The following is a 26,226-nucleotide window of genomic DNA, read 5'->3' as shown; positions in this document are numbered from 1 at the left end:
ATAGCGAGAAAAAAAACCACGACGCCACATCTTTTAAGCAGAGCCGCGTCCGCCCCGCCGAGGCCCGCAGGAGAATCCCTCTCCGAAGGAGGGGGGTGGGTAGGAAGGAGGGGGGGAGAGGAGGAGAAGACGGCGCCATCTCCTGAGAGGCCGCCGGTTATGTCACCCGCTTGTGGCTCCTCCCTCTCCCTCTCAGGCGGGAGGGGACCAGTGAACGAGGAGGCACTCCAAAAGGGAAGCCAGAAGCCTTCGCGCCTGCGCAGTGCGATTTCGCGTCTTCGTCTGTAAAAATCTCTCCTTCTCCCACCCTCCCCTTTTCTTCTTCCAAACCCATTAGGGCCGCAGCGGTGAGCCCCAGTGGAGGATTTACAAGTGGCTCCGCGACGGGACGGAGAGCAGCTGCCAAGGCACGGAGCTGACCGGGGAAGTTTCGGCCCGGCCATGGGGTCCTGAGGGCCTTTCCCCCCGCCCGTTCCCTTGAGCCCCGGAGGGTCGGGTTCCCTGGCAGAGAAGGGAAGGGGAGCGGCGGCGGCGGCGGCTACAGGGCGGCTGGTGTTTGCAGTGCCTCGTGGCGGTGAGGGCTCAGTGGGAAGCCGGAGGGAGGGATGGGGAGGAGGGATCGGCGCTGAGATGATGGACATAGCGGCAGAGCGGTGGCCTGACTCCCCCGGGTGGGGAGGGGAGTTTGCTGCCTGGCACTTGCAGCGGTGTTGACGGGCAGCTGGCCGCGATAATTCTCATACTGAGTGAGTGAGAAAGATGTGAAAAAGCGAACGGCAGCAAACTCCGAGATTGATGGCGCAGGAGGATGGGAGGTCCTGGGATACACGTTGGTGATGCCCACTTGTAGTAGAAATAGCTGTGGGTGGTGAGTAGGTCTACAAGGGGATCAACGTGGCACCACTGAAAAGTGGGTTTGGAGTTACTTATCAGCAACATGGCCTGGACTCTGTTTATGATAATAAGAGTATGAGTTTTACAGGTAGTCTTCAACTTATGACCACAGTTGAGCTCAGAATTTATGTTGCTAAGTGAGAAATGTATTGAGTGAGTTTTGTTTCATTTTTTGACTTTGCTTGCCCATTTGTTAAGCGAATCACTGCAGTTGTTAAATTAATAACATGGTTGTTAAGTGAATCTAGACTTTGCTGGTCGAAAGGTAAAACATGATCACATGACCCCCGGGACACTGCAACCTTATAAATGTGAGTCAGTTGTCAAGCATCTGAATGCAAATCACATGACCATGGGGATGCTGTAACAGTTATTTGAAAAATGGTCATTGGTCACTTTTTTCAGTGCTGTTGTAACCTCAAACGGTCACTAAGCAAACTGTTGTAAGTTGAGGACTACCTGCACCTATACAAATTGACAGCTCAGCTTTTTTTCAGTGTAGTTAAAGCATTTATAGTACAGAATAATAACCCCATGGTTTGTCAGAGGTGCACCAAGGTTCTTAAGTACATTGTGTGTAGTTAAAGATGGGTACTGTGCACTGTAAAATAACAGTAAGTTCTGATAGGAATGGTTGTGGGAGAAATGGCATATTTAGTGCCACATTACTCGATGGCTTGTGTGATTACCTGAATAATTATGTACATTTCATATAGAACATACTTTGTTCTTTCCATCTGAGAATTTTCATGCAAATACTAAAATTTGAAGGGTCATCATTTAAAAAAAGGAAAATGTTTATATAAGTTAGCATGCTAATTTAGAAAAGATTTTCCTTCTATCTTTCCACTAGTTGAATCTCCTACCTTTCTCATCTTCTATAGTTTCAGTGCTATTGATTAGTTCCTTTGCTTGAGATGGGAATCATGCCATACTTTTAATTCACAACCCCATATTTCAAAATACAGAAATGCCTATTATTCTTACTAAGTAGAAATTATTGATTATGTAAAGTACAGTACATAATACCCTTTATATTTCATAGCTCAGTAGCATATCTTCATTTTTTCTAATTTTTATTATCAGCTAAATGTACATCAGTCTTCTGAAAAGAGTAAATAGATGTTACTGTATATTACTGTATATAGTGATAAATTACTTTTTTATATATTAGAAACGAACTCTAATGGTCAACAGCAGTAATCCCTTAAAATTTCTGCCAGTGGTATCATAGGATGCCAAGGAGACAAGACAATAATGAACTAATGAATACAGGATTTAAATATTTTTAAAATTACTTTATGCCTATCTAATTTGTTCTTGAAGAATTACAAGTAGAATTTCACTTCGATTTCTGTCAAGATAATTAATCCTGTTTAACCCTTTGGGAGTCTTTTTAAAAAATAATCTGTAACTCTCACAATGGTTAAATTGCATTCATATTGTCAATTTATCAAAGTTGTACTGTATGTTTCAATTAGAATATTAGTGTCTGATGTAATTTGAGTCAAGTTTTTCTGCCTTGGGGTTTTCATTTTTTTAAAAGACAAACTAGCAACAGCAAAAGTATTCACTGCAGGTTAGTTTTGTTTGTCAGTGCAAATGCTGAAGGAGAAGGCAACGGATTAGCTTGTGTCCAGGGAGTATGAACATGAAGACTTGAACATATAATGCAGCATGGTGATCATTTTAATCACCCCTGTGGGATGCAATTTACTGGAAACAAATAGGGGAGGGGTGAATTAAAAACCAAATCCTATCTGCTGTACAATATTATTTTAAACATATATTAACTATTCTGCTCACGTTATACAGGAACATTTAGCTTTGGCCATATATTGCAGGTTAAGGGCATTTTATGATGAAAACTATTACCATCTATATGAAACTATGTTATGGAAATAGCAGACCTCAATACAGGTAGGCCTCAATTTACAACCACAATCGGGACCAGAATATGCAGTTGTGAAGCAAGGCATCATGTGACTGGACCTGGATTTATGACCATTATTACTGCACCAAGTCTGGATTCCTCAATTGACTTTTTGGAGGCCAATTGGGAAGATTGTAAATTTTGATCACATGACCATAAGGTGCCGCAGCTATGGTAAATGCTAGCTGATAGTGTGTCAGTCATACAAGTGTAAATCAAGTATAGGCTGTACTTTTCTGAGGCCATCATAAGTTTAAACTATTTGTTAAATGAACAGTCAATAAGTTGAGACTACCTGAAATACTCTAAGGCACGGGTCACAAACTTGTGTCATGTTGCTGTCATGTGATGTTTTGCAACATTTTTCCCATTTGCGGAGCTGGGGTGAGGGTGGCCTGCCCGTGACGCATCTGGCCCATCGGCCGCCAATTTGACACCCCTGCTCTAAGGCATGCTTCTAGCTATTATGTTCTGCAGCAGTTCATATATTCAGTTTCTTGCATGGGAGGCTCATCTTCTATATAAATATCTTTAATTAAATACTGTACATATTGAAAATTTAGGCATATAATATTACTTTTCAACTTGTATTTGCTCACAGACACACCTGTCTAACTTTCTTTTATTTGGATTAGCCCATTCCACCCATATTACTTATTTCTCTTTTTTAACTTTCTTTCACTGTTCAGTATTCAAGCAATCAAGTTATTTTATATTATTATTCTTCCTTAGAATTTTACTTATTTCTGTTAAATACGTTATGCAGATCAACAGTGAAAGCCTCTTACCATGAAATTCTTTTTTCAAGAGAGTTTTTCTCCTCTATTAACTTCTATTTTTCTTTGGCGCATGTGTTGCGGGGGGATTGTAAAATATATGTATGTGGTATAGTCAGGACATTCTTTTTTGGGGAAAGAAACAGGAAATAAGTCAAAAGGGAGTAGTCTAGTTACAACTTACTACTTTTCCTTTGAATATATCAGACAAAGGCTACTGCAGGGTGTGTCTATTTCCTAGCATCATTATGGCAATCTCTATTCACAGTATTAAGAAGAAACGAAACAAAAACTGAATGCTGCAAGTAGAAATTAATTTTCATAAACTGACCAAGTTAGAATGGAAATGGGCATAGTTTTCCCCCCTCTAATTCTTCAAAATAATATCCAGTTATTTTTGAGATGGATCAAGTAAATGGATTTGCATCAAGTTATTTTGAATAATCAAATTCTCTAGTTCTAGTTACAGAGATTTTTATCAGTGATAAAACATACTGTAGTAATTAGTTTGTGGGAAATAAATCACAGGCTTAAGATATTGATTGTATCTTTAGTTATAGGCAAGCAAGAATTCAAAAATGTAAGTTTTAAGCCTCCTACCTGTCCAGATGGAGAAGAAAAGTCAATTTTCTCTGCTATTCAGCACTACATAGATAGATCCTCCACTCACTCAAAAACAACTACCACATCATCTATACAGGTAGTCCTCGACTTATAACCATTCGTTTAGTGAAGTTACAGCAACACTGAAAAATGTGACTTATGACTTGTTTTTTCACACAACTGTTGCAGCGTCCCCAAGGTCATATGATCAAAATTTGACTGCTTGGCAACTGTTTCATATTTATGATGGTTGTAATGTCCCAGGTTCATATGATCCACTTTCCTCTGACAACAAAAGTCAGTGGGGAAGCTAGATTCACTTAACCATGTTACTAATTTAACAACTGCAGTGATTCACTTAACAAGTGTGGCAAGAAAGGTCACAAAATGGGACAAAACTCACTTAACAATCGTCTCTTTTAGGAACAGACATTTTGGCCAGCACCAGTTCAGGGGTTCCCCTGAGGGAGGGGGAGAGAGAGAAACAGAGGGAGGCAAAGAGAAAGAAAGAGAGAAGGGGAGGGAAAGAAAGAGAAAGAGAGGGAAGGAAGAGAGAGAGAAAGAGGAGGGGAGAGAAATGATATTACAAAAATGTAATATTGTTGCTAAATGTAATATTTCAAAAGCAGGGGAAAAATGAAGGGAAATGAAAGTGCATTTATCACATTTTTCTTAGAACAATTAGTTGAACTCTGTGTTTATCATTATTTTAGGTAGTGAAACCTCATTATTCAGGTTAATTTTCAATAAATAAGTGGGCTTTGGATTGCAGTTTGGACACTCAGTCCCTAAAAGGTTCGCCATCACTGTTTTAGAGGGATGTTGAAGCACTTGGAGGCTTATCTGTCCTCAGGGTCAACTGAGTAGGGCTTCTGGTTCCTGTAGTCTTCAATTGGGGCTCAATCGTAGTCATACATCAAGGACTACCTGCAATGTTTCTTTGATCCATTTCTTTGATCCATTTCTTTGATCCATGTAACAAAGGGAAAATACTTCTGTTTTGCTGATTTCTGCTACTAAACACTGAAGGTTGCAAAAAAATTTTTTTTGCACTATTCCATTGAGGTTTGCTATCTTTGACATACTCGGGGTCACTGAAAAAACCCAGGTACAACTTTGGGACAAAGTGCAGAGCATTATTTAGGAAAATTAGCAGGAAGATTCCCAATTCAGCAAGACTGGCTTTTTGCTTTTAGATGAAAGTAAAATATACTTTATAGGGATGCGGTGACTCAATGGTAAGACACTGAGCTTGTCGATCAGGAGGGTTGGCAGTTTGAATCCCTAGCGTTGCATAACCGAGTGAGTTCACGTCCCAGCTTCTGCCAACCTAGCAGTTCAAAAGCATGTAAAAATGCAAGTAGAAAAATAGGGACCACCTTGGTGGGAAGGTAACAGCGTTCTGTGCGCCTTCGGTGTTTAGTCATGCCGGCCACATGATCATGGAGACGTCTTCGGACAGTGTTGGCTCTTTGGCTTTGAAACAGAGAATAAGCACACCACCCCCTAGAGTCGGGAATTAGTAGCACATATGTGCAAGGGGAACCTTTACCTTTACCTAAAATATTCTTGCAAAGAAGACACTCTCCAATATCTGGTTCTAAAATACTGAATTTCACCAACATTCATATATTTGCCTTTTATCAACTGATTTACAACCATCACAGCGTCCTGCAGTTGTGTGATCAAAATTTCAGCACTTGGCAACTGGTATGTAGTTACAATAGTTGCAGGATCCCAAGGTCACGTTATTACCCTTTACAAACTTCCCGGGGGGGCTTCCCACAAGCAAACTCAGTGGGGGAACTCAGATTTGCTTAATCGCTGTTTGATATGACCATGGCAAAAAAGGTTGTAAAATTAAGAGCATTTCACTTAATGATGGCATTACTTAGTGATGGAGTTCTGGTCCCAGTTCCTAATTAGACCGGTAGCCCCTGACACCATTTTTTAAATGACAGTTTAAAGATACGACAGTGATTTTAAAAAAGTTGTTTCCAACCACTCCTCGCACTAATGCAGCATTCCTGCAGTCATGGGATTCAAGCACTTGGCACCCAGCATGTATTTATGATGGCTGGAGCATCCTGGGGGCAAGTCATTGTCATTTGTGACCTTCCCAACTAGCTTCTGACAAACAAGTCAGTGGGAGAAGCAAGATTCTCTTAATGATTTGTTTAATGGCTGTGGGGGGGCGGGGAAGGTGATAAAATTGGGTGTGGCTCACTTAACAACCACATAACTTAGTGACAGAAGTTCCACTGTCAGTTGTGATTATAAATCAAGAACTGTCAGTATTGTAGAGTATAATTTCGGGTTTCTAAAACTAAATGGCTTTGGTGGATTTTGACAACATTATTTTGTCCAGAATAAAAATCAACAGGCTAATGTTGTCAAAGAAAATATAGTAACTATCTGTATTTTCATAGCTTGTGTGCTGATTACATACATACTTGTCTTCTAAGGCTGATCTCTAGTGAAGTCTGCTAAGTATCCGAACTTTATATAATTTTTTAAAATGAACTAACTACAGAGATTACTACGTACTGTAGATGTAAAAGCATTTAGATTCTCTTTAGTATCACATTATAATCTCATTTGTATGCTATGTTTTGGATTGCTGCGGTTTCTTTTTTGGAGGGAAGGTTGTATCAGTTATGGATTTATGTATTTATCTAGTTATTTACAGGGTTTATAAGCCACATAAATTGAAGCTAGTTCTGAGCAGTGTCCATCTCAATGTTTTATAGATTGAGTTAAAACAAATAATGCACATTACATTACTACAGTTTAGTTTTTTCTGTCCTTTCTTCTGTGTTTTCTAAACTTGAGGATAACCATGCTATATATATCGTAAATGCATATATAGGTTGTACCAATTATTTCCTCTGTATGTTTAGCATTGAAGGAAATTTATCCCCCCAAGATTCATGGTTTTGTCTTAGCATTTTTGGATTATGTCTATGTTATTTCAAGTCATTCTGCTGATTTTTTTCCCTACTCTTTCCATTTTCCTGTAGGTTTGAACAACAAAAAATAATGATGATTGTAGTAACTGGAGCCATGTCAGTGCCTGAGTCAGAATTCCCTGCCAGCACCCCTGCCATAGCCCCTAATTTATCCAGGATGCCTGAGGATGGCAGCCTCACCGCAGTGGAGCAGCCAATATTTCTAATGACAACAGCTGCCCAGGCCATCTCAGGTTTCTTTGTGTGGACAGCTGTGTTGATCACCTGCCACCAGGTAAAACAAACAATTTAACATTTTGAATTGCTCTCCATCAACTTCATCATCTAGTAGAGAAGAAGCTTGTTTTCCAAAGTGTTGTTTTTCCATTAACACAGGGCTGTCAAACTTGCGGCCCATGGGCCGCATGCATCACGTGCTGGCCACGCCAATGCCCAATTTAGCGAAGGGGAAAAAAGTCGCAATACATCACATGACGATGCCATGACGACACGAGTTTGACACCCCTGCATTAACATATCCCAGTCTCCTTTCAGCTATAAGCACTGCTGTGTTGCATGATGTAATGATCTGCAGTATATATAAGCAATCCTCAACTGAGACCGTTCTAACATATGTAATCCCCTTAGGCTCCAAATAAAAAATTGAGGCCGGGGATGGGGGTTAACAGAGTACCTGCCAACACGACCACATGTAACAACCACATTGTGGACTTACAACCCCAGAATTTCTGTTGTAAGTTGTTGTAATGGTAAGTCAAGTTGCACCCAATTTTATAACAATTATATACCAGTCATTAAGCAAATCATCATGGTCATTAAAAGAATCAGGTTCCCCAATTAACATTTTTTTTGGCCAGAAATAGGCCAAAACAGTTGCAAATTGTGATCGCTGGATACTGCAACCAGTTGTAAATGTGAGCTGGTTGCCAAGTGCCCAAATTTCAGTCATGTGACTGTGGGGGTGATACAATGATCCTCCATACAAGTATAGATAGAAAGCCACTTTTTCCAAGTCCATTGTAATTTTGTAACTCTCATTAAATGATTGAGTGTAAGTAATGACCTCTATGTGCAAACAGTCATAGGGTGTGAAACTAGCTGCCTCTTTTGGTCTAGCCCTCTTTTGGGCTATCGTATAGCCAATATAGATTTAGGGCATGCCCATCTACCTAGTGGTTAGCATAGTTCTGTGTTAGCCCATTGTTACCGTGGGCTGAGGGGATTTTTAAAGGGCCATGTCCATCCACTGAATAACAGGTTCCATTTTAGCAACCAAGAAGCTGATAGACGAATCTTTTAAGCAAGATTTTACTGCATAGGGACTGTTTTATTGTACTCACAGATCTCTTGTCAAAACAAAGGGCTACAAAGCATGCTGTTTCTCTTTCCTCCTCTTCCTCTACTGTGTTTTTTGTTCTGCATTCTTTCCCAAGCTATCCTGTCTGCAATTTAAAACAAAGGCATTGCTTCACAAATATGTTTTATATGACTTGGATTTTGAATTATATTTTGGTTGAACAGCTTTCCTGGAAGTATGGAAGGGTTACTGCTTCTGTCTTGTTCCAAATCCTCTGCACTTTTAAGAGAAAGTAGGTCACTGTAATTCAGAGTGATATAACTTGACTTTGAGCACTGATAAACTCACGGCAATCATTGTAGGACAATTTGTTTTTTTAATAAACAGCTCTTCTCTGCCAGTGGATGTATGATACTTTAAAGGAGAATTTGAATGTTTTAAAATGAAAACTGTTTATATTTTGTTTTATATCTAGGAGGTTTCTTTGAGATATATGTTTAATTTTTAGTTCAAGTTATGTGAGTATTCTTTTGATTGAATGCATAATTTAAATACCTAATTTTAATTTATTTTATAGTAACTCTTCTGCAATGTTAAATTTAGAGGTGGGGAGGCTGCAAACTTGACACACATTGAGTCTCCAAATTCTCTAAACTGGTCCTGTCTCCAACACTGTTTTCCTTAATGAACAGGTGTAACCATCCTTTTGGGATAAACCAAAAAAAAGTACTGAAAAAGAGCATGGGGCTTTTTTTCCTTTAGTTGCAATACAAATGATTATTGATGATAATTTCTTAAAAATAAGGGTACTGACAATTTCAAGACTAATGCAACTCAATAGTGTATAAGAGAAATAAGGTTTAAAATTCTGCAGATATGCCAATGGGAATTGAAATGGCTAGGAAGCTAGATGTATTTTTCCCCAGCTTGCTTTTTAATTGATTATGCCCACTTCTTTTCAAAAAAGGAATATAAGCAGTAATTTATAGGGAAAAGTGAAGCAATATGAAATTTACAGAAAATCAAATGTCTCTTTTAGGTTTTAAAACAATGAGGCAAATTGTCATTTCAGCCCTGGAGACATTTAGATAAGGTTAAGATAGAGTAAGGTAGGATAAGATCGGATAGAATAGGCTAACTTTTATTGACACTACATACATACGTACGTACGTACGTACGTACGTACATACGTATAGATAGATATATACACATACACCCACAAACACACATATATATATACATGTATATATTAATCACAATCCATTTTGAATTCATAGCAGGAAAAAAAGTATTCTAGAATTCTTCATCATCTGTGGTATATAAGCAATGCACTTCACTCATGATAATATGTTTGGCTAATTTAGGAATTTTATACATTTAATTATATAGGGATAGGTAGAAGGATGAGATGATGATGAAAAACTGTGATTCATAAGGTTTAATAACCCTTTGGCATTATCTTCCCACTTTGTACCTCTGTTTGGTCTCAGTACACGGAATAAATAGTAATGTTTGATTCTTTCTTCCCATTCTATCTGTCGTCATCATTATGACTAATTTCACTGCAGTGAAAAGAAGAGATATATCCACTTTTGTCCCATCTTAGCCTTTGTACCATAAAGTCTAGCTGCTGACTTTTATCAGATACCAACGCAAAACAAATGTGACTTTCTCTTTTGCAATATTATACTTACATAGGTAAACTCTGCCATTTAGCTATCTTGTTGAGCACTTTTTAATTATTAGATAGTGACTATCAGTTATAGAACTTCTGCATGTGATTGAATCAACTGGTGGATTAGGATTCAGGAGTGAATTACTCTCAGGCCCAAAACCAAGAATGGCCTTCAGTAATTCTTCCAAGATGAGTTATTTATTGTTTCACACCTATAGACATCTTGCCAGACTGAGAACTTCACATACATGTATAATATGTGAATTATTAGGGAGGGGTTCTTACCTCATGTTACCTGGACTGAATTACAATTTACTCCTCTGGAATGTACTCCTTCCCTTCTGGGGATCCATCTCCTGGCTAAATTCCATCACATCTATTCATCTTGTTAATTCTACTTCAAAATTTGATCAGGTCCTAGGATCATGATTCTTAATGGAATTCTAGAGTACAGGAACAGGGAATTCCTGTTCCATTATCTATCTACTGTTACAGAATTGCTACAAAAGGTTGGCATAGGCACTGATCTAACAGTTTTTAAAGACATTAATGGATCCGTCTATAGTTTTCAGATGTGATCTTATAGGTAATGAGTCTGTAAAACTATGTACTTTCTGATTGCCAGATGCTACTGTGTTTCCCCAAAAATAAGACAGGGTCTTATTTTCTTTTGACCCCGGAAATAAGCACTTGGCCTTATTTTTGGGAAGGTCTTATTATTTTTGAGGTGCAGGAGGCAGTGAACGTGGTCACCTCATGGCTGCTGCTGTGTTGCAATATTTTTGAGGAGGGCTTATTTTCGGGGAGGGCTTATTTTAGCGCATGCACTCAAAAACCCAATTGGGCTTATTATTTAGGGAGATCTTATTTTCAAAGAAACAGGGTAGGAATAAGGAAAAAAAACTATTTGCTTCCAGTTTGTAAATTTTTTAGTTTGTAAGTTCTGTTAGCTGTCCATGGAAACAAAATGATACTTTTAACCAGGCAAAATAAATTTACTATGCAAAGAAACCGATACGGAACTGCTGTATGATATATGATGGAACTTTTCGTTCCTATGTTGTCTTAAGTCATGGGTTTGTTCTTGTTGATGTGTTTATGTGTGTAAAATAAAAACTTTAAAAAATTTTTACTATGCATTTATTTTGCATGATATTGTTATATTAATTATATTCTAATTAAAGGGTTATATCAAAGTTTTCCTTTGAACTGTTTGAAGCAATAATTGAACATTTTCATCATGAGTTTTGTACTTTTAACGGAATTGACATGAAGTTTCAAAGAATTTCTTTTTTCAGTAGTTTCTGTATTGAAATACTAGGTACTTTGCTGACTAGAAAAACATTCAGTCCGGGAAAAGCCTATTTCAGAATTACAATTAATAATCAACATTTTCCAACCAGTCCAAATATTAACTTGCAGTGGAAGTGTGCTGTTAAATTAAACACAGAATTTTAGACATATTTTTAAAATTATTTTAAAAGTTGCATTTTTTGGCTTTTGAAAGCATGAAGTACATTGAAAGCATGAAGTACATTGAAAGCATAATTGACTTATAATGCCTACTGCAATTTTAATTTTTGTGTTATAGCATTTCCTGTTTTTGGTTTCCAAAAACATACTAGGATTGTGATGGTAATCACATGATACAAAGCATTGCCACAACACAAAGATGGGAATGACCTTGTGTATGCAATGTGCATTTGTGTTATAGTACTACCGTGTTTTTCGAAGTATAAGATGCACCTTTTTCCCTTACAAAAAGAGGCTGAAAACCTGGATGCGTCTTATACGCTGAATACAGCATTTTTTGCCTCCCGAAGCCCCGCCCCCTTCACAAAAATGGCTATGCAGAGCCCGTAGAAGGCTTTCAGAGAGCTCCTGAGGGCTGGCGAGGACAGAAATGAGTGACAAACGGGTCGTTTTTTGCTCAATTTCCCCCCCCCAGCCCCCAGGAGTACTCTATAAGCCTCCTAAAGGCTATACATGCAATTTTTTTGACAAAAAACGGGCCCGTTTTTGCAAAATGTGGCTTTTTTTGCTCGTTTGGGGGGGGAACCCCCCAGGAGCACTCTGAAAGCCCCCTAAAGGCTATTTATGCCTTTTTTTGGGGGGAAAAAACAGGCTCGTTTTTCGCGAAAAACGGGCTGTTTTTAGGAGGTTTGCAGAGTGCAAAAACCTTTTTTTCAAAATTTTCCTCTTCAAAACCTCGGTGCGTCTTATACTCTGATGCGTCTTATACTCCGAAAAATACGCTATATTGAAACTGCATTGTATTTTAGATAGTGATTGATCAGGTTGTAAACTGTATCTAATTAATCTGATAGTGAAGCTGATTGACTTTACTATCCTTATCTTTTATTAGAAGACAGAATTTTGTGACTAATCATAGATTGTATCCTATTAGATTAAAAGGATTTACTTTGAGATTAAAATTAACCCCCAATGGAAAATGATCTCATTAAAATTCACATTCCTGTTTTTGTAATATGGAATTAGCAAACTTCCTGTTTGTAGTATCACTGGAATTTCATTGAAAATAAAATTTACATCTTCATGTTATATGAACTGCAGGACAATTGTTTTTTTTATTATTATATTAAAGTTATTATGGAGAATATAATTGAAATAATTTTGAAACATGTTATATGTTTATTAATTATTCTATAAATTAATATCACAGGTTATTTTCTAAAATAACAATAGAAGGTAATATGATGTATGTCAGCTTCAGTTCCTAGAGAAAAAGCAAAATCTAACTATAATCGATGAAGGGAAAATTTTCAGTGAATGCATCTGACTAAATTATTATCTTTCAGTATAAGAAAACTAGGGAAAATATTCTTGTTTGAGGTGTCCAGTTCTTTGAGTTTTGCATTGATTTTTTTTTTAGTCCATGATTGGATTCTGATCCCAGCCTCCATTTTCTCTTATTTAGATCTACATGCACCTTCGCTGCTACAGTTGCCCCAATGAACAACGCTATATTGTCAGGATCCTTTTCATTGTTCCCATTTATGCTGTTGACTCATGGCTCAGTCTCCTTTTCTTCACCAATGACCAATACTATGTTTATTTTGGGACAATACGGGATTGTTATGAAGGTAAGGTGTTTGAAAGCCTGGGAAGTGGGGGAAAGGAAGGAATGGTCACCATATTAAAAATGATGTTGTTTCACTTACATTTGATTCTGTGAAAGTACATGCAGCTTCTGACCAAGATAGTAGGATATCCATAAGCCCCCACCCACCCACCCCCGAGTGCATCACCTATTGATAATACATTTCTGGTTTCCAGAATTGAAGTTCTCTGAAGTAGCCAATTGAGATATTGGGAGAAAAGGCTTTGTTTTACAGATAAGGTTTGTGGTATTCTACAATAGAGAAAGAGATGTAAGTTGATATTTCTCATTATGTAGGAAAGGAAGTTAGATATAAACTGACAGATATTCTAGATTCTCTGGGTGCAGGATAGAACTCCATTGTACATGCAGCTGAAAGGCACTTGTTTCTGGAGGCTGGCTGCAAACACCCCATGGGGCAAATATTTCATGCCAAAATCCTGTTTGGATTTCAGGATGAACTTTTTTCCGCTACCCTGTAGAAACTAGAAAGAGTCCTGTTGTCCCCGAGGTCTGGCTGCAAACACCCCATGCTACAAATAGCTTGTATTGAAATCCTGCCTGGATTTCAACATAGACCTTTTTCAGCCAACCCTCAAAAATCAGAGGGAATTCTCTCAGTAGACGGTAGCAACTTGGGACTTCCCTGTTAGCTTCCCCATTGACTTTCTGGGGAAGCCGTCGGGTAAGCTATCAAATGGCAATCACATGATTGCAATCCATTGTAAATGCAAACTAGTTGCCAAGTGTTTCGATCACAATCACATAAATGTGAGGACACTGCAACTGACATAACTTTGGGCACAGTCCTAAGTCTTTTCATTCAGTGCCATTGTAATTTTAAATTACAGTATCACTGAATATATCATGTTTAAGTGAGGAGTATCTGTTCTTATATGTAACATTCTTTTAAGTACTTGAAGAATGCTATCCTTTAATCATCTTTTCTTGAAACTAAAAATAACCAACTCTTTCCAGTTCTCTTTGTGGATCTTAGCTCTAGTCCCTAATCATTCCCACTGCCTTTCTGAGAATTTGTTCCAATGAATCCTTCTTTAAAAGTGTGTGCCAAATTAGAGCAGAATCAAGGGGAACAATTCTTTCCTAATTTAGAAATATATTGATGCAGTATAGAAGTGATTTTTTTCCTTCTTTGGAAATCTTAATACACTGCTGGCTTATGTTCCAAGATCTTTTTTCATAAGTACCATTATTAACAAGATAACCCAATCTTTTATCTTTACGTTTAATGTTTGTTTCCTAAGTGAAGAATTTTACAAAATTTCAACTTTTTAGGACATTTCTCCAATGAATGTATAAATTATTTATTTATCAAATTTAGAGACCACCCATCTCACTCACAGAGCAACAGTAATATGGTTCTAGATATTCCATCACATTTTACACTTAATTGCAAATGTTGTGAGCATTTTCTCCATTAACATTGTATCTATTTATTTGGATCATGTCCTGCCTTTCATTTCAGCAGGCTCCTATATTTTGTTAAAACAGTAACCCTGTGAATTAGGTGGGCTAAAAGGGAGTGGCTGGCCCCCCAAAAAAACAGTTTTTTATTTTTGTTTTGTTACTTTCTGCATGTGCAAGATTGTAAACAAACTTTTGCCTTAAAATACATTTTTTAAAGTAGAAGGTCACCCTATTGCCAACACTTTAGTCTAGAGGTCTTCTAATTTGGCAACTTGTGGACTTCAACTCCCAGAATTCTCCAGCGAGTTTAAAGTTGAATTCTCCAGCAAGTCTTAAAGTTGCCAAGTTTGGGGACCCCTGCTTTAGTCAAAAGAGAAAAATTGCAGTTATTTATATACATTTAAGGATGGAATTTTTTTTCTAAGTTTAGTATTGGTACAAAAACAACACTTTAGAAAACGTGGAACCAGGACATCAGCACATTTTTTCAGTATTTCAGGAAACCAATCACCAGCATCTGGAAATTTAAAGTAACTGAAAATAAACAAACATTTCCTGACTATGTTTGTATTAACTCAAGCATCAGGCCTGCCTTTTCTCTCTATTGTAATATCATACTAGATCATGTATGATTTGTTTGAATTAAGTAGCAACCAAAAGCTCTACATTTTCTGTTTCTTAAACTTTTTTTCACCATCATTGAGCAATTAATATACTCATTCATTTTTCTTTTATTTTTAACATATCTAAAAATGTTCACCTTTTTTATATTCACTGCCTCCTTTGCTAAGCTGAGCTCATTATGAGCTTTCTCTTTCCTGCTCTATAATTCCAGGCTTCCCATCTTCCTTTATGACCACACAAATGTCATCAGTGGTGGGATTAACTTACGGTTCACAAATGTGCATGCGCAGATGGTCGGGCATTACTCTGGGGCGGGTGGATGGAGCATTCCGCAGCCGCTACCGGTTTGCCCAAACTGGATACAACAGCTGAATACCGCCTCTGAATGTCATCCTCTTTTCAGTTTCTTGTGTATCGTTTCTTGCTTTCAAGTCTGCTGCAAGCTTTTTGTACAGCTACTCCAGCTTCTTTATGTTCTCCTCTGTTATTCAAATTATTTATAATTGTGTTTTTAATGGCGCTTTATTTAGAAACATTGACATTGTAGGACCCCTTTTCCTACCAGCTTCTCCTATCATAGGGTCCTAGTTATTATTTCTCAGAATTAAATAAAATTCACTTTTTGGAAAACCAAGATACATGTTAGATGGTGGTCAGTTTTAGTTTCTCCTAAAGTCAAAATCATTCCATGGTGACTTTCCCTTGAGTGTACTTAACTCAGGTTTTCTTAACTAGCTCTTCTTTATTGATTAGTTTTAGGCCAAGAATCCTGTTGGGCTTTTCTTTATCCTGTGTAGCAAGAAATTGACACAGAAAACATTCAATCTAAAATTAATGCATTTGTATCCATTATCAGAATACAATGATAACAATTCAAGCAGAAAAAATGTCACTCCTCTTTTTTAAAAAAATGCTATGGTTCATTTGAACACACAATTCAAGAGAATAGATATTCTCATTTCCAGAACATGATTATCTTAAAAGCATTTTGGCATGACATCTTTTTTGTTCTGAGACAAGCTCTTTAAGGGAATTGATGTCATGCCCTCCTTAGGTGACTCATCCTAAGAGTAAGAGGATGACTAGGAGGTGGCTAAATCAAGATATCCACAGACCTAGCCCAAACATAAGGACTTGCAAAGAACCAATCCCCAAGTTTGAGGTTTGTTTCTCACAGCACTAGTGCAGATTCTCTAGCATATCCTCTAGCTCCAAGAGAGACCCAAGCAGAATACAATCAGATATCAAAGGACTGAAATGTACAGAAATACATGACTGTAGGAAAGAGCTCTGTGAGAATGATTGCTTTTACTTTTGTTTTCTGAGCAAGATATCTACACACTGACTGCGGTGAAGGTCTGAGAACACCACCATAACACATTCTCCCTTGAAATCTGCTGACTGTTAAAGATAATGTGTGTTTGAAGCCCTGCTCTAATCCTCCAGCACTTGAAGCCAATTCATTCATCTGAACTCCTGAAGTGTGGTGGCTTGAGCCTTCAGAGTCCGCCTCTCTAGTATAGTTTTCTCCTTTCTGTCATTATGCCATATTCCTTTATTTTGGGATTTGCGGGTGTGCTTTTTTGCTTGGACCACTTGGGATGAAATAAGACTATTTTCCTTTCACAAGAGACTATGATGGATCCCAAATTCTTTCTTTTAGAGAAATGTGGAATCCTTCATAGTTGTAACAATTCATTGGAATATGATACCCAACGGCAGAAATATACACTCCTCAGTAACGTTGAGCCAGTGACATATTCTCTGTCCAACCTACTTCACTGAGTTATGTTATTCAAATAAAATGAATACAGGGGTTTTTTGTAAGCTGTCCTAAGCCTCCTGCAAAAAGGCAGGATATAAATCAAGCAATTGCACAGTCAGAAATTATTTTTGTTTGGTTGAGTGTCCCCATTCCTACCCACTACTGTTTATATCTAAATACAAAGTCATAGGAAGAAGCCTGTTGTTCTGTAGATCTCATCTCCTAGCAACAGCCATTATTCCCTTTGCTTCGCTTAGGGAGATTGCAAACATCATAACATCTGCTTGGAGGGTCAGTTCATATTCTAAAATTTGCCACTTTGTCCAGTTCAATATTCTGTGTGTTAATGGTGTTTTATTTCCCCTCCCTTTCTGTATTTTCTGCTCATGAACTGTTCAGAACTATTTCTAGAAAAAGCAAGAGCAGACAAGGAGAAGAATGCCTTCATTTTAAGGGAGGTGGTTTTGTTTTTGTTTTTTGCTAGGGAAAGACTGCCTTTATACAAAAGTAAATGAACACATTCAGTACTTAATATTAAATGTTTTTTAAGTGTTAAAATATATATGCAAGCCAAATGTATTCAGTTCTTCCTTCCATCTTCCCCACATCACTTTTTTGTTTGTTTCTTAATTTTCTTAACATGGCCTGATGATAGTGATCTGATGAGAAACATTAGTTCTAGAATTTGTAAATAATAAGCATATTTGATAATAAAAATATTGTGGCCAAGCTATTTGCAGACATTTCCACGCAATCTTATATATATCTTCTTGGAAGTTAATTCCTTTCTGGGTAAAATGGACATAAGATTGTTGTATCCTGTTGAAAACATCTTATGATAGACTCCTGCTTTTATATTGTTTGTTATTTATAAACAAACAAACAAATAAATAAATATAAAATTGTAAATAATGTCTACTTTCTAGGAGGATAAAGACTTCCTGGACAGCATGATTTCTTACCTACTTTGACCTGCATCCCTGTTCTGTCTCCCACTATGCTACTATTGATAAGAGCAATAGCACTTAGACTTATATACCGCTTTATAGTGCTTTACAGCCCTCTGTAAGCAGTTTAAGTTGAAGATGTTGGACTATTTTCCCCTTCTGCGTAAAGATAGATGAAAAGAAGGAATTATGTTGATTCATTGGTCACCTTCTTACCATCTCCTCCCATTAGTGGACTGATCATTTTCTTGACTTTTCTTCTTATATTGAAGTAAACTATTTTTGCTATTTTTTTGGCATTTTATTTTGCAAGATTTAGTTCATTCAGAGCCTCAGCCCTCCTGACTCCATCCTTACAGATTTGAGCTGTTAATTTTGTTTTAGTTATGTGTCCCTCTTTCCCCTTTTTATACTTGTCCTTCTTGTGCCTCAGTTTGTCAGAGAGCTCTTTGAGCAACGATGCTGGTCTCATCTGGTGTCTTTTGTTTTTCTTTTGGGCCTTGGAGTATTTTTGTTTTTCAGAGTTTCCCATGCATCCTGAACTGTTTTTTCTTCTAAGATTTCCATCCATGGAATCCTTTCTCATCTCTCTCTGTTTGTTGAAGTCACCTCTCTTAATGTCTAAAACACTAGTCTGACTTTGTTCAGTCACCTGTGCCTACATTGTGGCAAATCTTAGTATAACCTGGTCACTGTCAAATGCAGGATATCAGGAATCCAGGGAGATCAAATGAAAACATAGTTTTATTGTATGCTGAAGCTCTCTATAAGAATATGAATATGCATGAAAAACAAATTCCTTATATGTCCAAATATGCACCAAAGACAAATTCCTTGTGTGTCCAATCACATTTGGCCAATAAAGAATTCTATTCTATTCTATTGAATTAAGGTCAAAGCAAGTTGGAGGTAGATAAAAGTTAATGGAATTCAAGCTAGGCTGGAGTTAGATCTCTTATGGTCACAAAGGGGAGTGATTAAGGATGCATTTGACCCCTCCCTCAGGCTCAGCCTGGTCATCTCCTACATTCACTCTCCCCCAAATTTCCTACAACTTCCAATCCTTCAATCATTCCATCCCTATTAGTTAGGATTAAGTTTAGTATAGCGGACCTTCTAGTTTCCACCTCTACCTTTCAGGTGACACAGTTGTTAGCTAGGCACATAAGAAATCTGTTTAATCTACTCATTGCAGAATTTGTTTCTCAATTGATGTAAAGATAGTTAAAATCTCATTACTACAGTGGTGTTTCCTGCACACCTGGGCTAACTGATTAACAAAGAATTCATCTATTTCCTCTGCTTGGTTGGGTGTCTTATAGTACACACCTATAGCAATGTCATTTATTTTTCCTCTGTTAGTCACCCAAGAAGGCCTTCATTCCTACCTTCCTTCATGTCATTCTTACTATTTATTCTTTTCAAAGAAGGAAGTATATAAGAGCCATCATCCTGCGCATGTCATCTCAGTTGCATGTAAACACTATGGAACGAAATCATAGTGATATCTTACAACATAATTACAGGATAAAAAAATTAAGATGCTCATATTTGCAATTCAGTATATCATATGATAGTTGAAACATCCAGCAACAATCCACTAGCAAAACAGTAAATTGGCCACAAATAACTGGGAAAATATACCATAGCTTAAATAACTCTCTTTGTTATGGATTATTTGAGAAGATATGTTCTTAGAAATTTGTGATTCCATAACAGTTTATTCAGTTAACTAAGACTAAAGCTAATTCTCCTGTTGATAGCAGTATGTGACATTTCAGGTGCTGAAAGGCCTCATGTATGTATTCTCAATAATTTTTGAAAATAGACATGTAAGGTGTTATAATGGGTAGATTCTGGCAACTATTCCCTTTGGATGAGAGAGAAATTTGAATTAGGAACTCACCAAATTATATTATGAGTGCTGGGAAACTACTATTATTTTAGGTGAGCAGAAACTTGTACTGTTCTCTTTATAAAACCTTTTAAAAGCTGGGTTAACCTATGTTCTTTGAAATGTTATAATCGGGCTAAAATACACTATTTTATTCTAAAGGGCAGATTTTTTTATTATTTTTTTATGAACAAGTTTACCCATGTAATAGCTGACTAGTATTTGGATAAGAAACCTTGTTAAGTCACTTCTTCATTGAACATACTAACAATGTCACAAACACTAGGGAGCACTATGATTCTAAAAATATGTTTACATTGCACTGAACAAGACATCTGAACATGTTACTTATTAAATGCTGCAGGTTTTCTTTCAGTTGCACAGCACTTTCTAAAAGAACAAATCAAAGCTCAGAATTTTGAGATAAATTTTATCTAGTGGAAGCATTAATTGATTGTCTTCTAATTTCATTTAATGATCATTACATACATGAATGGGTGTATTATGAAATGCTATATAGGTTTCCTTATTGCTTTCCCCCCACCATTTCTGTTTATTCTGCTAGCCCTGGCAACAAGCAAATCATTTTGTCTTGAGCTATTTATTTGCTGTAGCTGCCAATAATGGTTTTTCCGTATTATAGTGTTTAGCAACATCCATCATATCTCCAACTTGTTTTTTTTTAATGAGCCATTTAAAAGAGCACATCCCATTACTGAAACAGCAATTTTAAAAAATCACAAGCACGTACAAAAATCATAAAGGGCATTTTTCAAACACTCATTCTTATAGTGACCTCTTCTTACAGTGACATTTTTGCTTATACTGAGTGGTATTTTACTAGCTTAATATGTGTTTTTCTTTTTTCTTCCTTCCTTCCCTTCCTTCCTCCCTCCCTCCCTCCCTTTCTTATTTCTTTTTTGCAGCTTTTGTCATCTATAACTTTCTTAGCCTCTGCTATGAGTACCTAGGTGGAGAGAGTTCCATCATGTCTGAGATAAGAGGAAAGCCTATAGAGTGAGTATCTGGTATCTAAATATATACATATGCATATTTTATATGTTTTAGGACTGCAGGAGATTTGAAAGAGGTGCTTTGTGCCATATGGATTGTTAAGGAAGCAGTCACTTTGAATGGTTCAGGAGTTTTGCCTTTTTCAAGGTTTCTACAACCGAAAATTGTTTTAACTCTTGCAAAGGATGCAGTTGCTTTAATGATTTGAAGAGAGATGCTTCATTTGTATTCCCATATTTTTGTAAGCAGTTCTTTCAGATACTTTGCAATATAATCATTCTCTATTTGGTGGGGGAAAGACTAGGTAGATATTAATTGTAGCATTTGTTCTATCTCTTCTACAACGAGCACTCAACAAGGAGATGATAATTTATATTTATAAGACACCTAATTGCAACTCTTGTGATATATAAAAAGTATAAAAGATGTAAGGAATCCAAAACAAAAAGAAACTAGTAATAAAAGTAGCCGAACAAAATGTGTTCACCTTATCAATATCTGCCTTCAGCTGATTGATTAATTGGATTGAATTGTAATATTAGTAGCCTTTTTGTTCTTAATCCAGCTAGAATTTAATTTTAATCATTCACATTGTCTAATGCCATTTCTATTCTGTTCCTATTTCAAATTAACATTGAAATTAACAGGTTCCACACTGAGAATTTGTGGAATTTGTAATACTCTAGAAATACAAATAATGTAGTGTAGCTCTATTGAAATAAGTAAAAGTTTTGTCTTAGAGCAGTAAAAGGAGCAGATTTAATTTGGCACGAAAAGCATGGTGAAAGAAATGTTTGTGTGCCTATTTTGTTTATTTGCTTCTTTGACGGATTTTACTTAAAAGAGATACCACCACTGTTCCCTCTAAGGTGCGCGGCTGCGCGGCCGCGCACATGGCAAGAAACCCCCGCGCAGAGGTTTCTAACTGCCGCGCAGAGGTTTCTTTCAAAGCAAACGTGGGGAAGTCCTTTGCGGGTGGCTAGAACTGGCCGCCCGCAAAGGACCTCCCCAAACTTGTTTCAGCGGCAGCTCTCAGCCTACGGCGGCAGCGTCACGCAGGCTGCGGAAGGAGCGAGAGGAGGAGGGAACCAAAGAGAGGCTTTTGCCGAGTCTGCGCCCCACAGCCAGGACCGTCCTTGCGCCTCAAGCTGCGTTTCTTCCTGCAAAGCCCTTCTGGCGTCAAGCGGAACTCTCAGGTTGCCTGAAGGGCTTTGCAGGAAGAAACGCGGCTTGAGGTGCAAGGACGGTCCTGGCTGTGGGGCGCAGACCCGGTAAAAGCCTCTCTTTGGTTCCCTCCTCCTCCTCCTCCTCCTCCTCCTTCCACAGCCTGTGTGGCGCTGCCGCCGTAGGCTGAGAGCTGCCGCTGCTGCACAACTGAGGGAGGGAGAGCGAAAGCAGAGGTAGCCTCAAATTTAATTTAAATTCTTTAAAAGAATTTTTGGATTTCTCCTCACCAAACCTTTAAGACTGAAAGTTTTTCCTTACATGAACTTGAGCTAATATACTTAATATGAGAAAGGTGCAGCAATTAACACTGCTTTTTAAAAAGAACAATATTTCTCAATTGTTTATCTGTATGAAGTCTGCCTATCTTAAGTTCCTACTATACAAAAGATATTACCTTCTAAGGCAACCTGTATACAATACATTAGTGGCCAATGTTACATTGCTCCTAATGACAAAATTAGAGCTGTGTTAAGCCTGTGAAAAAAATCCCAAATGAATAAAATCATTATTAAGACCCAATGAAAAAATTACAAAAATTATGCATAAACTTTCATGTTCCCCAAATTTCCAATCCAAAACTTAACCCAGATTCTTCAGACATAGATTTGTAATTCAGAGTCAGACTCGATTATTAGAATGAATGCATTAATCAGGGGTGAATAATGTTGGTGAAATCTCATCTAACCTTCCATAATAATAACATACATACACAAATAGCTGACAGCCACATCTCTGAAACACTATTAAATCTGAACTAAATGTTTATCTAGAACTCAAATAAATAGCTGCTTTTTGGTTTTATTTTTTTAAATATTTATCAGTCTCTCTTTTATTCCATACTTCTGGTTGAAAGACTATTCTATGTCATGCTAAACAAATGCATATTCTAGTGGCGGTGGGGGCTCGTTGGCATCTTCAGCAGCAGCCCTGCCTCCTGTGAAAAATACCGAAGATGGAGCAGATCCACGCAGATGACGTTGCTGCAACATGACTGGAGGAGAAATTCTGGGAGTTGAAGTCCACAAGGCTTAAAGCTGTCAGGTTTGAAGACCCCTGGGGTTTTTTTCCCTAAAGGGTTAGGGGTGCAAGGGTCTTGTAACTTGACAGCTTTAAGACTTGCGTGCTTCAATGCCAGAGTTTCTGAGCCAACATTTTGGTTGCTAAGCAGGACCGTTGTTAAGTGATACTGATATTATATAACACTTTTAATTAAGCGGGTACTTTGAATAAACATAACTTTGAGTTTCAAATAACACTGATTTTGTTGTTGTCTTAGGTGACATCTGTGAAAAAAATTCAGGTGCTCAGGCATGAAAATGTGCCGCTCAAACACTATACTTTTCCGCTCACACTGAAAAAAAATTAGAGGGAACATTGGATACCACATTGTAATTCCCTTGTTATATACATAAACATATATTAATTTTATTAAGCCAGTTCCACATACAATTTTATTTTGTTCTAATTTGACCTACTGTCCTGTTGCTTTTAGGTCCAGCTGCATGTATGGGACTTGTTGCTTATGGGGAAAGACATACTCGATTGGTTTTCTGAGATTTTGTAAACAGGTATGGATTAACAGTATCAAACTGAAAAACTGAGTACTATTCACAGTGTTCCCCCCTCCCCTCCATGGCAAATTTCAAGGGGGATCTCTGGAGATGCTTTAAGATTTATCTCATTGATAGAGGTTTGATTTCAGTGTTGATTAATATGAGTGGATTTATCCAGGAAATTCGTTCCTTGTTCTCTCATATAGTATTTTAATTTCAAATCATACAAGTAGCTATGGGAATTAGTCCTCCATTTGTGAAAACTTTAAAAATTAGAACTAGAAAAAAACCCAACATTATTTAGTTCCCATTTAAGCCAGGAGTTTGTGTCAATGAAGTGCAAATTAAGGAACAGGAAACTATAAATTGAAATTTCACTAGCTGCGCTGATGTGACCTGTCACTTCAGTTCTCTCTCTAGTTAAAAATGTTTATCACCTTCATTATTGGTGTCAGTAGAAAGTCCAAAAAAGTAGCCAGAAGTAACAGCATATCTTATTTTATGTTCAGTAAAGTGACATTCTGTTCCTTCCTTTTGCTTTTAGCAGTCTTAATCTTTAGTTCATTCAAACTTTGTTGTAGGATTTGATTCCTTTTCATTTTTTATTTGTCCCATTGCACAGAATTTTTTAGTTTCCTTTGTAGATTCTGTGAAACATCCTTTTCGGAATCATTCTCTTTGCCTGTCAGTTATAAATCCATGTCTTGTTTCGACAGACACATTTCTTCAATAATATTTTTGGACCTAATCCATCCATAGAAGAGACATCATGATTGACATTATTGATACAGCAGCGGTTATTTTCTGATTTCATTCTTTAGAAATCTCTTTAGTACTTTTATTGTCATAATCATTTTTCAGGCCTATATAGCTTTTCTCTGCCTAAAATCTTTAGACTCTTCTAGTTTTTGACTCTTCCTGTTTTTGAAATCATGAAATTGTTTATTTGTGCCTATATCTTATACAAATCAAAACAGGATCTATTTCTCATGAGCAACAGCTTGTACTTTATAATTATTTCCAAAATGATTTTTGTAAAAGTTTCAATGTTCCATTTTTTTCTGGACCTCCGGTCCATTTATATCTCTCTAAGATATAAATTTAGCTTTTTGTTGTTTATTTCAGACTTTTTAATTTCAGACTCTATAATTAAAGATTTCTTTCATTCAAGATTAAACATAGACTCACCTGACATTTTCAAACTTGTCATTCTATCTCTCACAAATTTTTTATTTTCATTTTCATACACTCACATGTCACAAATAACTTAAAAGTGGTTAATGAGTGATTTTAGGGGTGATTAGAAAATGAAGTTTGCAAACTTTGTGTCCTTTGAAAGTCTCTGCTGCACTTGTGAGCAAGATGGATAATCCCATTATCTCCTGACACAAAAATTCATACAAAAATATCATCCTGAAATCTCTGCATGGGTCAAAGCATATATGGTGACATCCTGTTGTCTCTAGAAAGTTTTCAATGAACAGGTGTATTCACCACTCCTTTGGTCTTTTCTGCAATTGTTGGCTTCATTTTTTCAGAAACATCTTCAGTTAGCTCTACCTCTTCCGGAAGCTTCCAGTAATGGAAGAAACTGACTTGCTATTTCACTGAAAAAATAAGGATACTTGAGCAGGAATAGTAAGATAACTGAATATCAGGATGGTTGTTCTGAAGTAATTGTTCGTTTTAACCAATTGATATTGGCAGTCATATCCATTTCATGGGAACATAGAAACATGATTTAACCATGCATAACTTTTAGTGTGACTTATTGCTTTTACTGCTGTAATTATTTTGAATTCGTTCTTCTTCCACATCTAGCTACTACTGACAAATTGCTGAAGAATTTAATAGTTTAAGTAGTAATTTGTGAATACTAAAATGATATGTTTAATGTTTATGTATGCTGAATACTATATGCTTAAGAAGACAGGTCATAAGGTTGTGATCCTTTAATATTTGTTTACAAAAGATTGGCATGAAGAAATGTATGTGCATGGCTTATATGAATAACAAAGGGTTTCTTTGAAAACAACTGTTGAAACTACAGGTTTGACTGGATCATCAATCCATTCATTTCTAGGAACAAGGAGCTTTTATGTGCTTTTTCCTGGCATTCTGCTTGCCTAGGGCAAAAATGGCATTCTTAGGTCTCAGAAAGTGATAGGTGAAGAGATTCCAAAGAGCCATCATAGGCTTTGATTTGTCTCTTTGTCAGACATCTGCCTGATGACTGTGTAGTTGTGTAGGTCATTTGGTCCCACTTGTTCTTCCACTATGTCTTAATACTTTTTTTTACAAGGAAGTGTTTAAAAATAAACACTTGTGGGATTGGGCTACAGGAAAATGATTAAACAGCACCCAGACTGAAGAAGAAGAAGCTCAAATGTTTAGTTTAACAATTAGCTTGACATTTTCCAGTTCACAAGTTGGTTATGACTCACTGTTTGGATTGTGCTTCAATTTTAATCTCTTCAAGTCTTATGATCATCACTCAAGAATTATC

The 26,226-nt window shown here is 37.1% G+C and overlaps 1 protein-coding gene across 4 annotated transcripts in view; it reads left to right on the top strand.

Moving 5' to 3' along the window:
• The first annotated feature begins 253 nt into the window (after positions 1–253).
• The window catches only part of TMEM184B (transmembrane protein 184B), a 38,339-nt gene continuing 12,366 nt past the window's right edge, over positions 254–26,226 (top strand). Inside the window, exons 1-5 of one of the 4 annotated variants that reach the window (XM_087723183.1) lie at positions 254–407; positions 7,227–7,449; positions 13,086–13,251; positions 20,853–20,943; positions 23,660–23,735. In XM_087723183.1, coding sequence (XP_087579309.1) covers positions 7,246–7,449; positions 13,086–13,251; positions 20,853–20,943; positions 23,660–23,735 — 537 coding nt within the window. In that variant the 5' untranslated portion in view covers positions 254–407; positions 7,227–7,245. Of the gene's footprint in view, positions 575–7,226; positions 7,450–7,822; positions 7,925–13,085; positions 13,252–20,852; positions 20,944–23,659; positions 23,736–26,226 lie in introns of those variants that run through there. The other 3 variants (XM_014054942.2, XM_014054943.2, XM_087723184.1) reach the window with 3 other exon arrangements.

This window comes from Thamnophis sirtalis, unplaced genomic scaffold (genome assembly GCF_051295495.1).
Source record: "Thamnophis sirtalis isolate CommonGarterSnake01/CBP01778 unplaced genomic scaffold, rThaSir2_p1.2 scaffold_9, whole genome shotgun sequence".
Classification (NCBI taxonomy): domain Eukaryota; kingdom Metazoa; phylum Chordata; class Lepidosauria; order Squamata; family Natricidae; genus Thamnophis; species Thamnophis sirtalis.
This window is presented reverse-complemented; position numbering and strand designations above follow the sequence as displayed.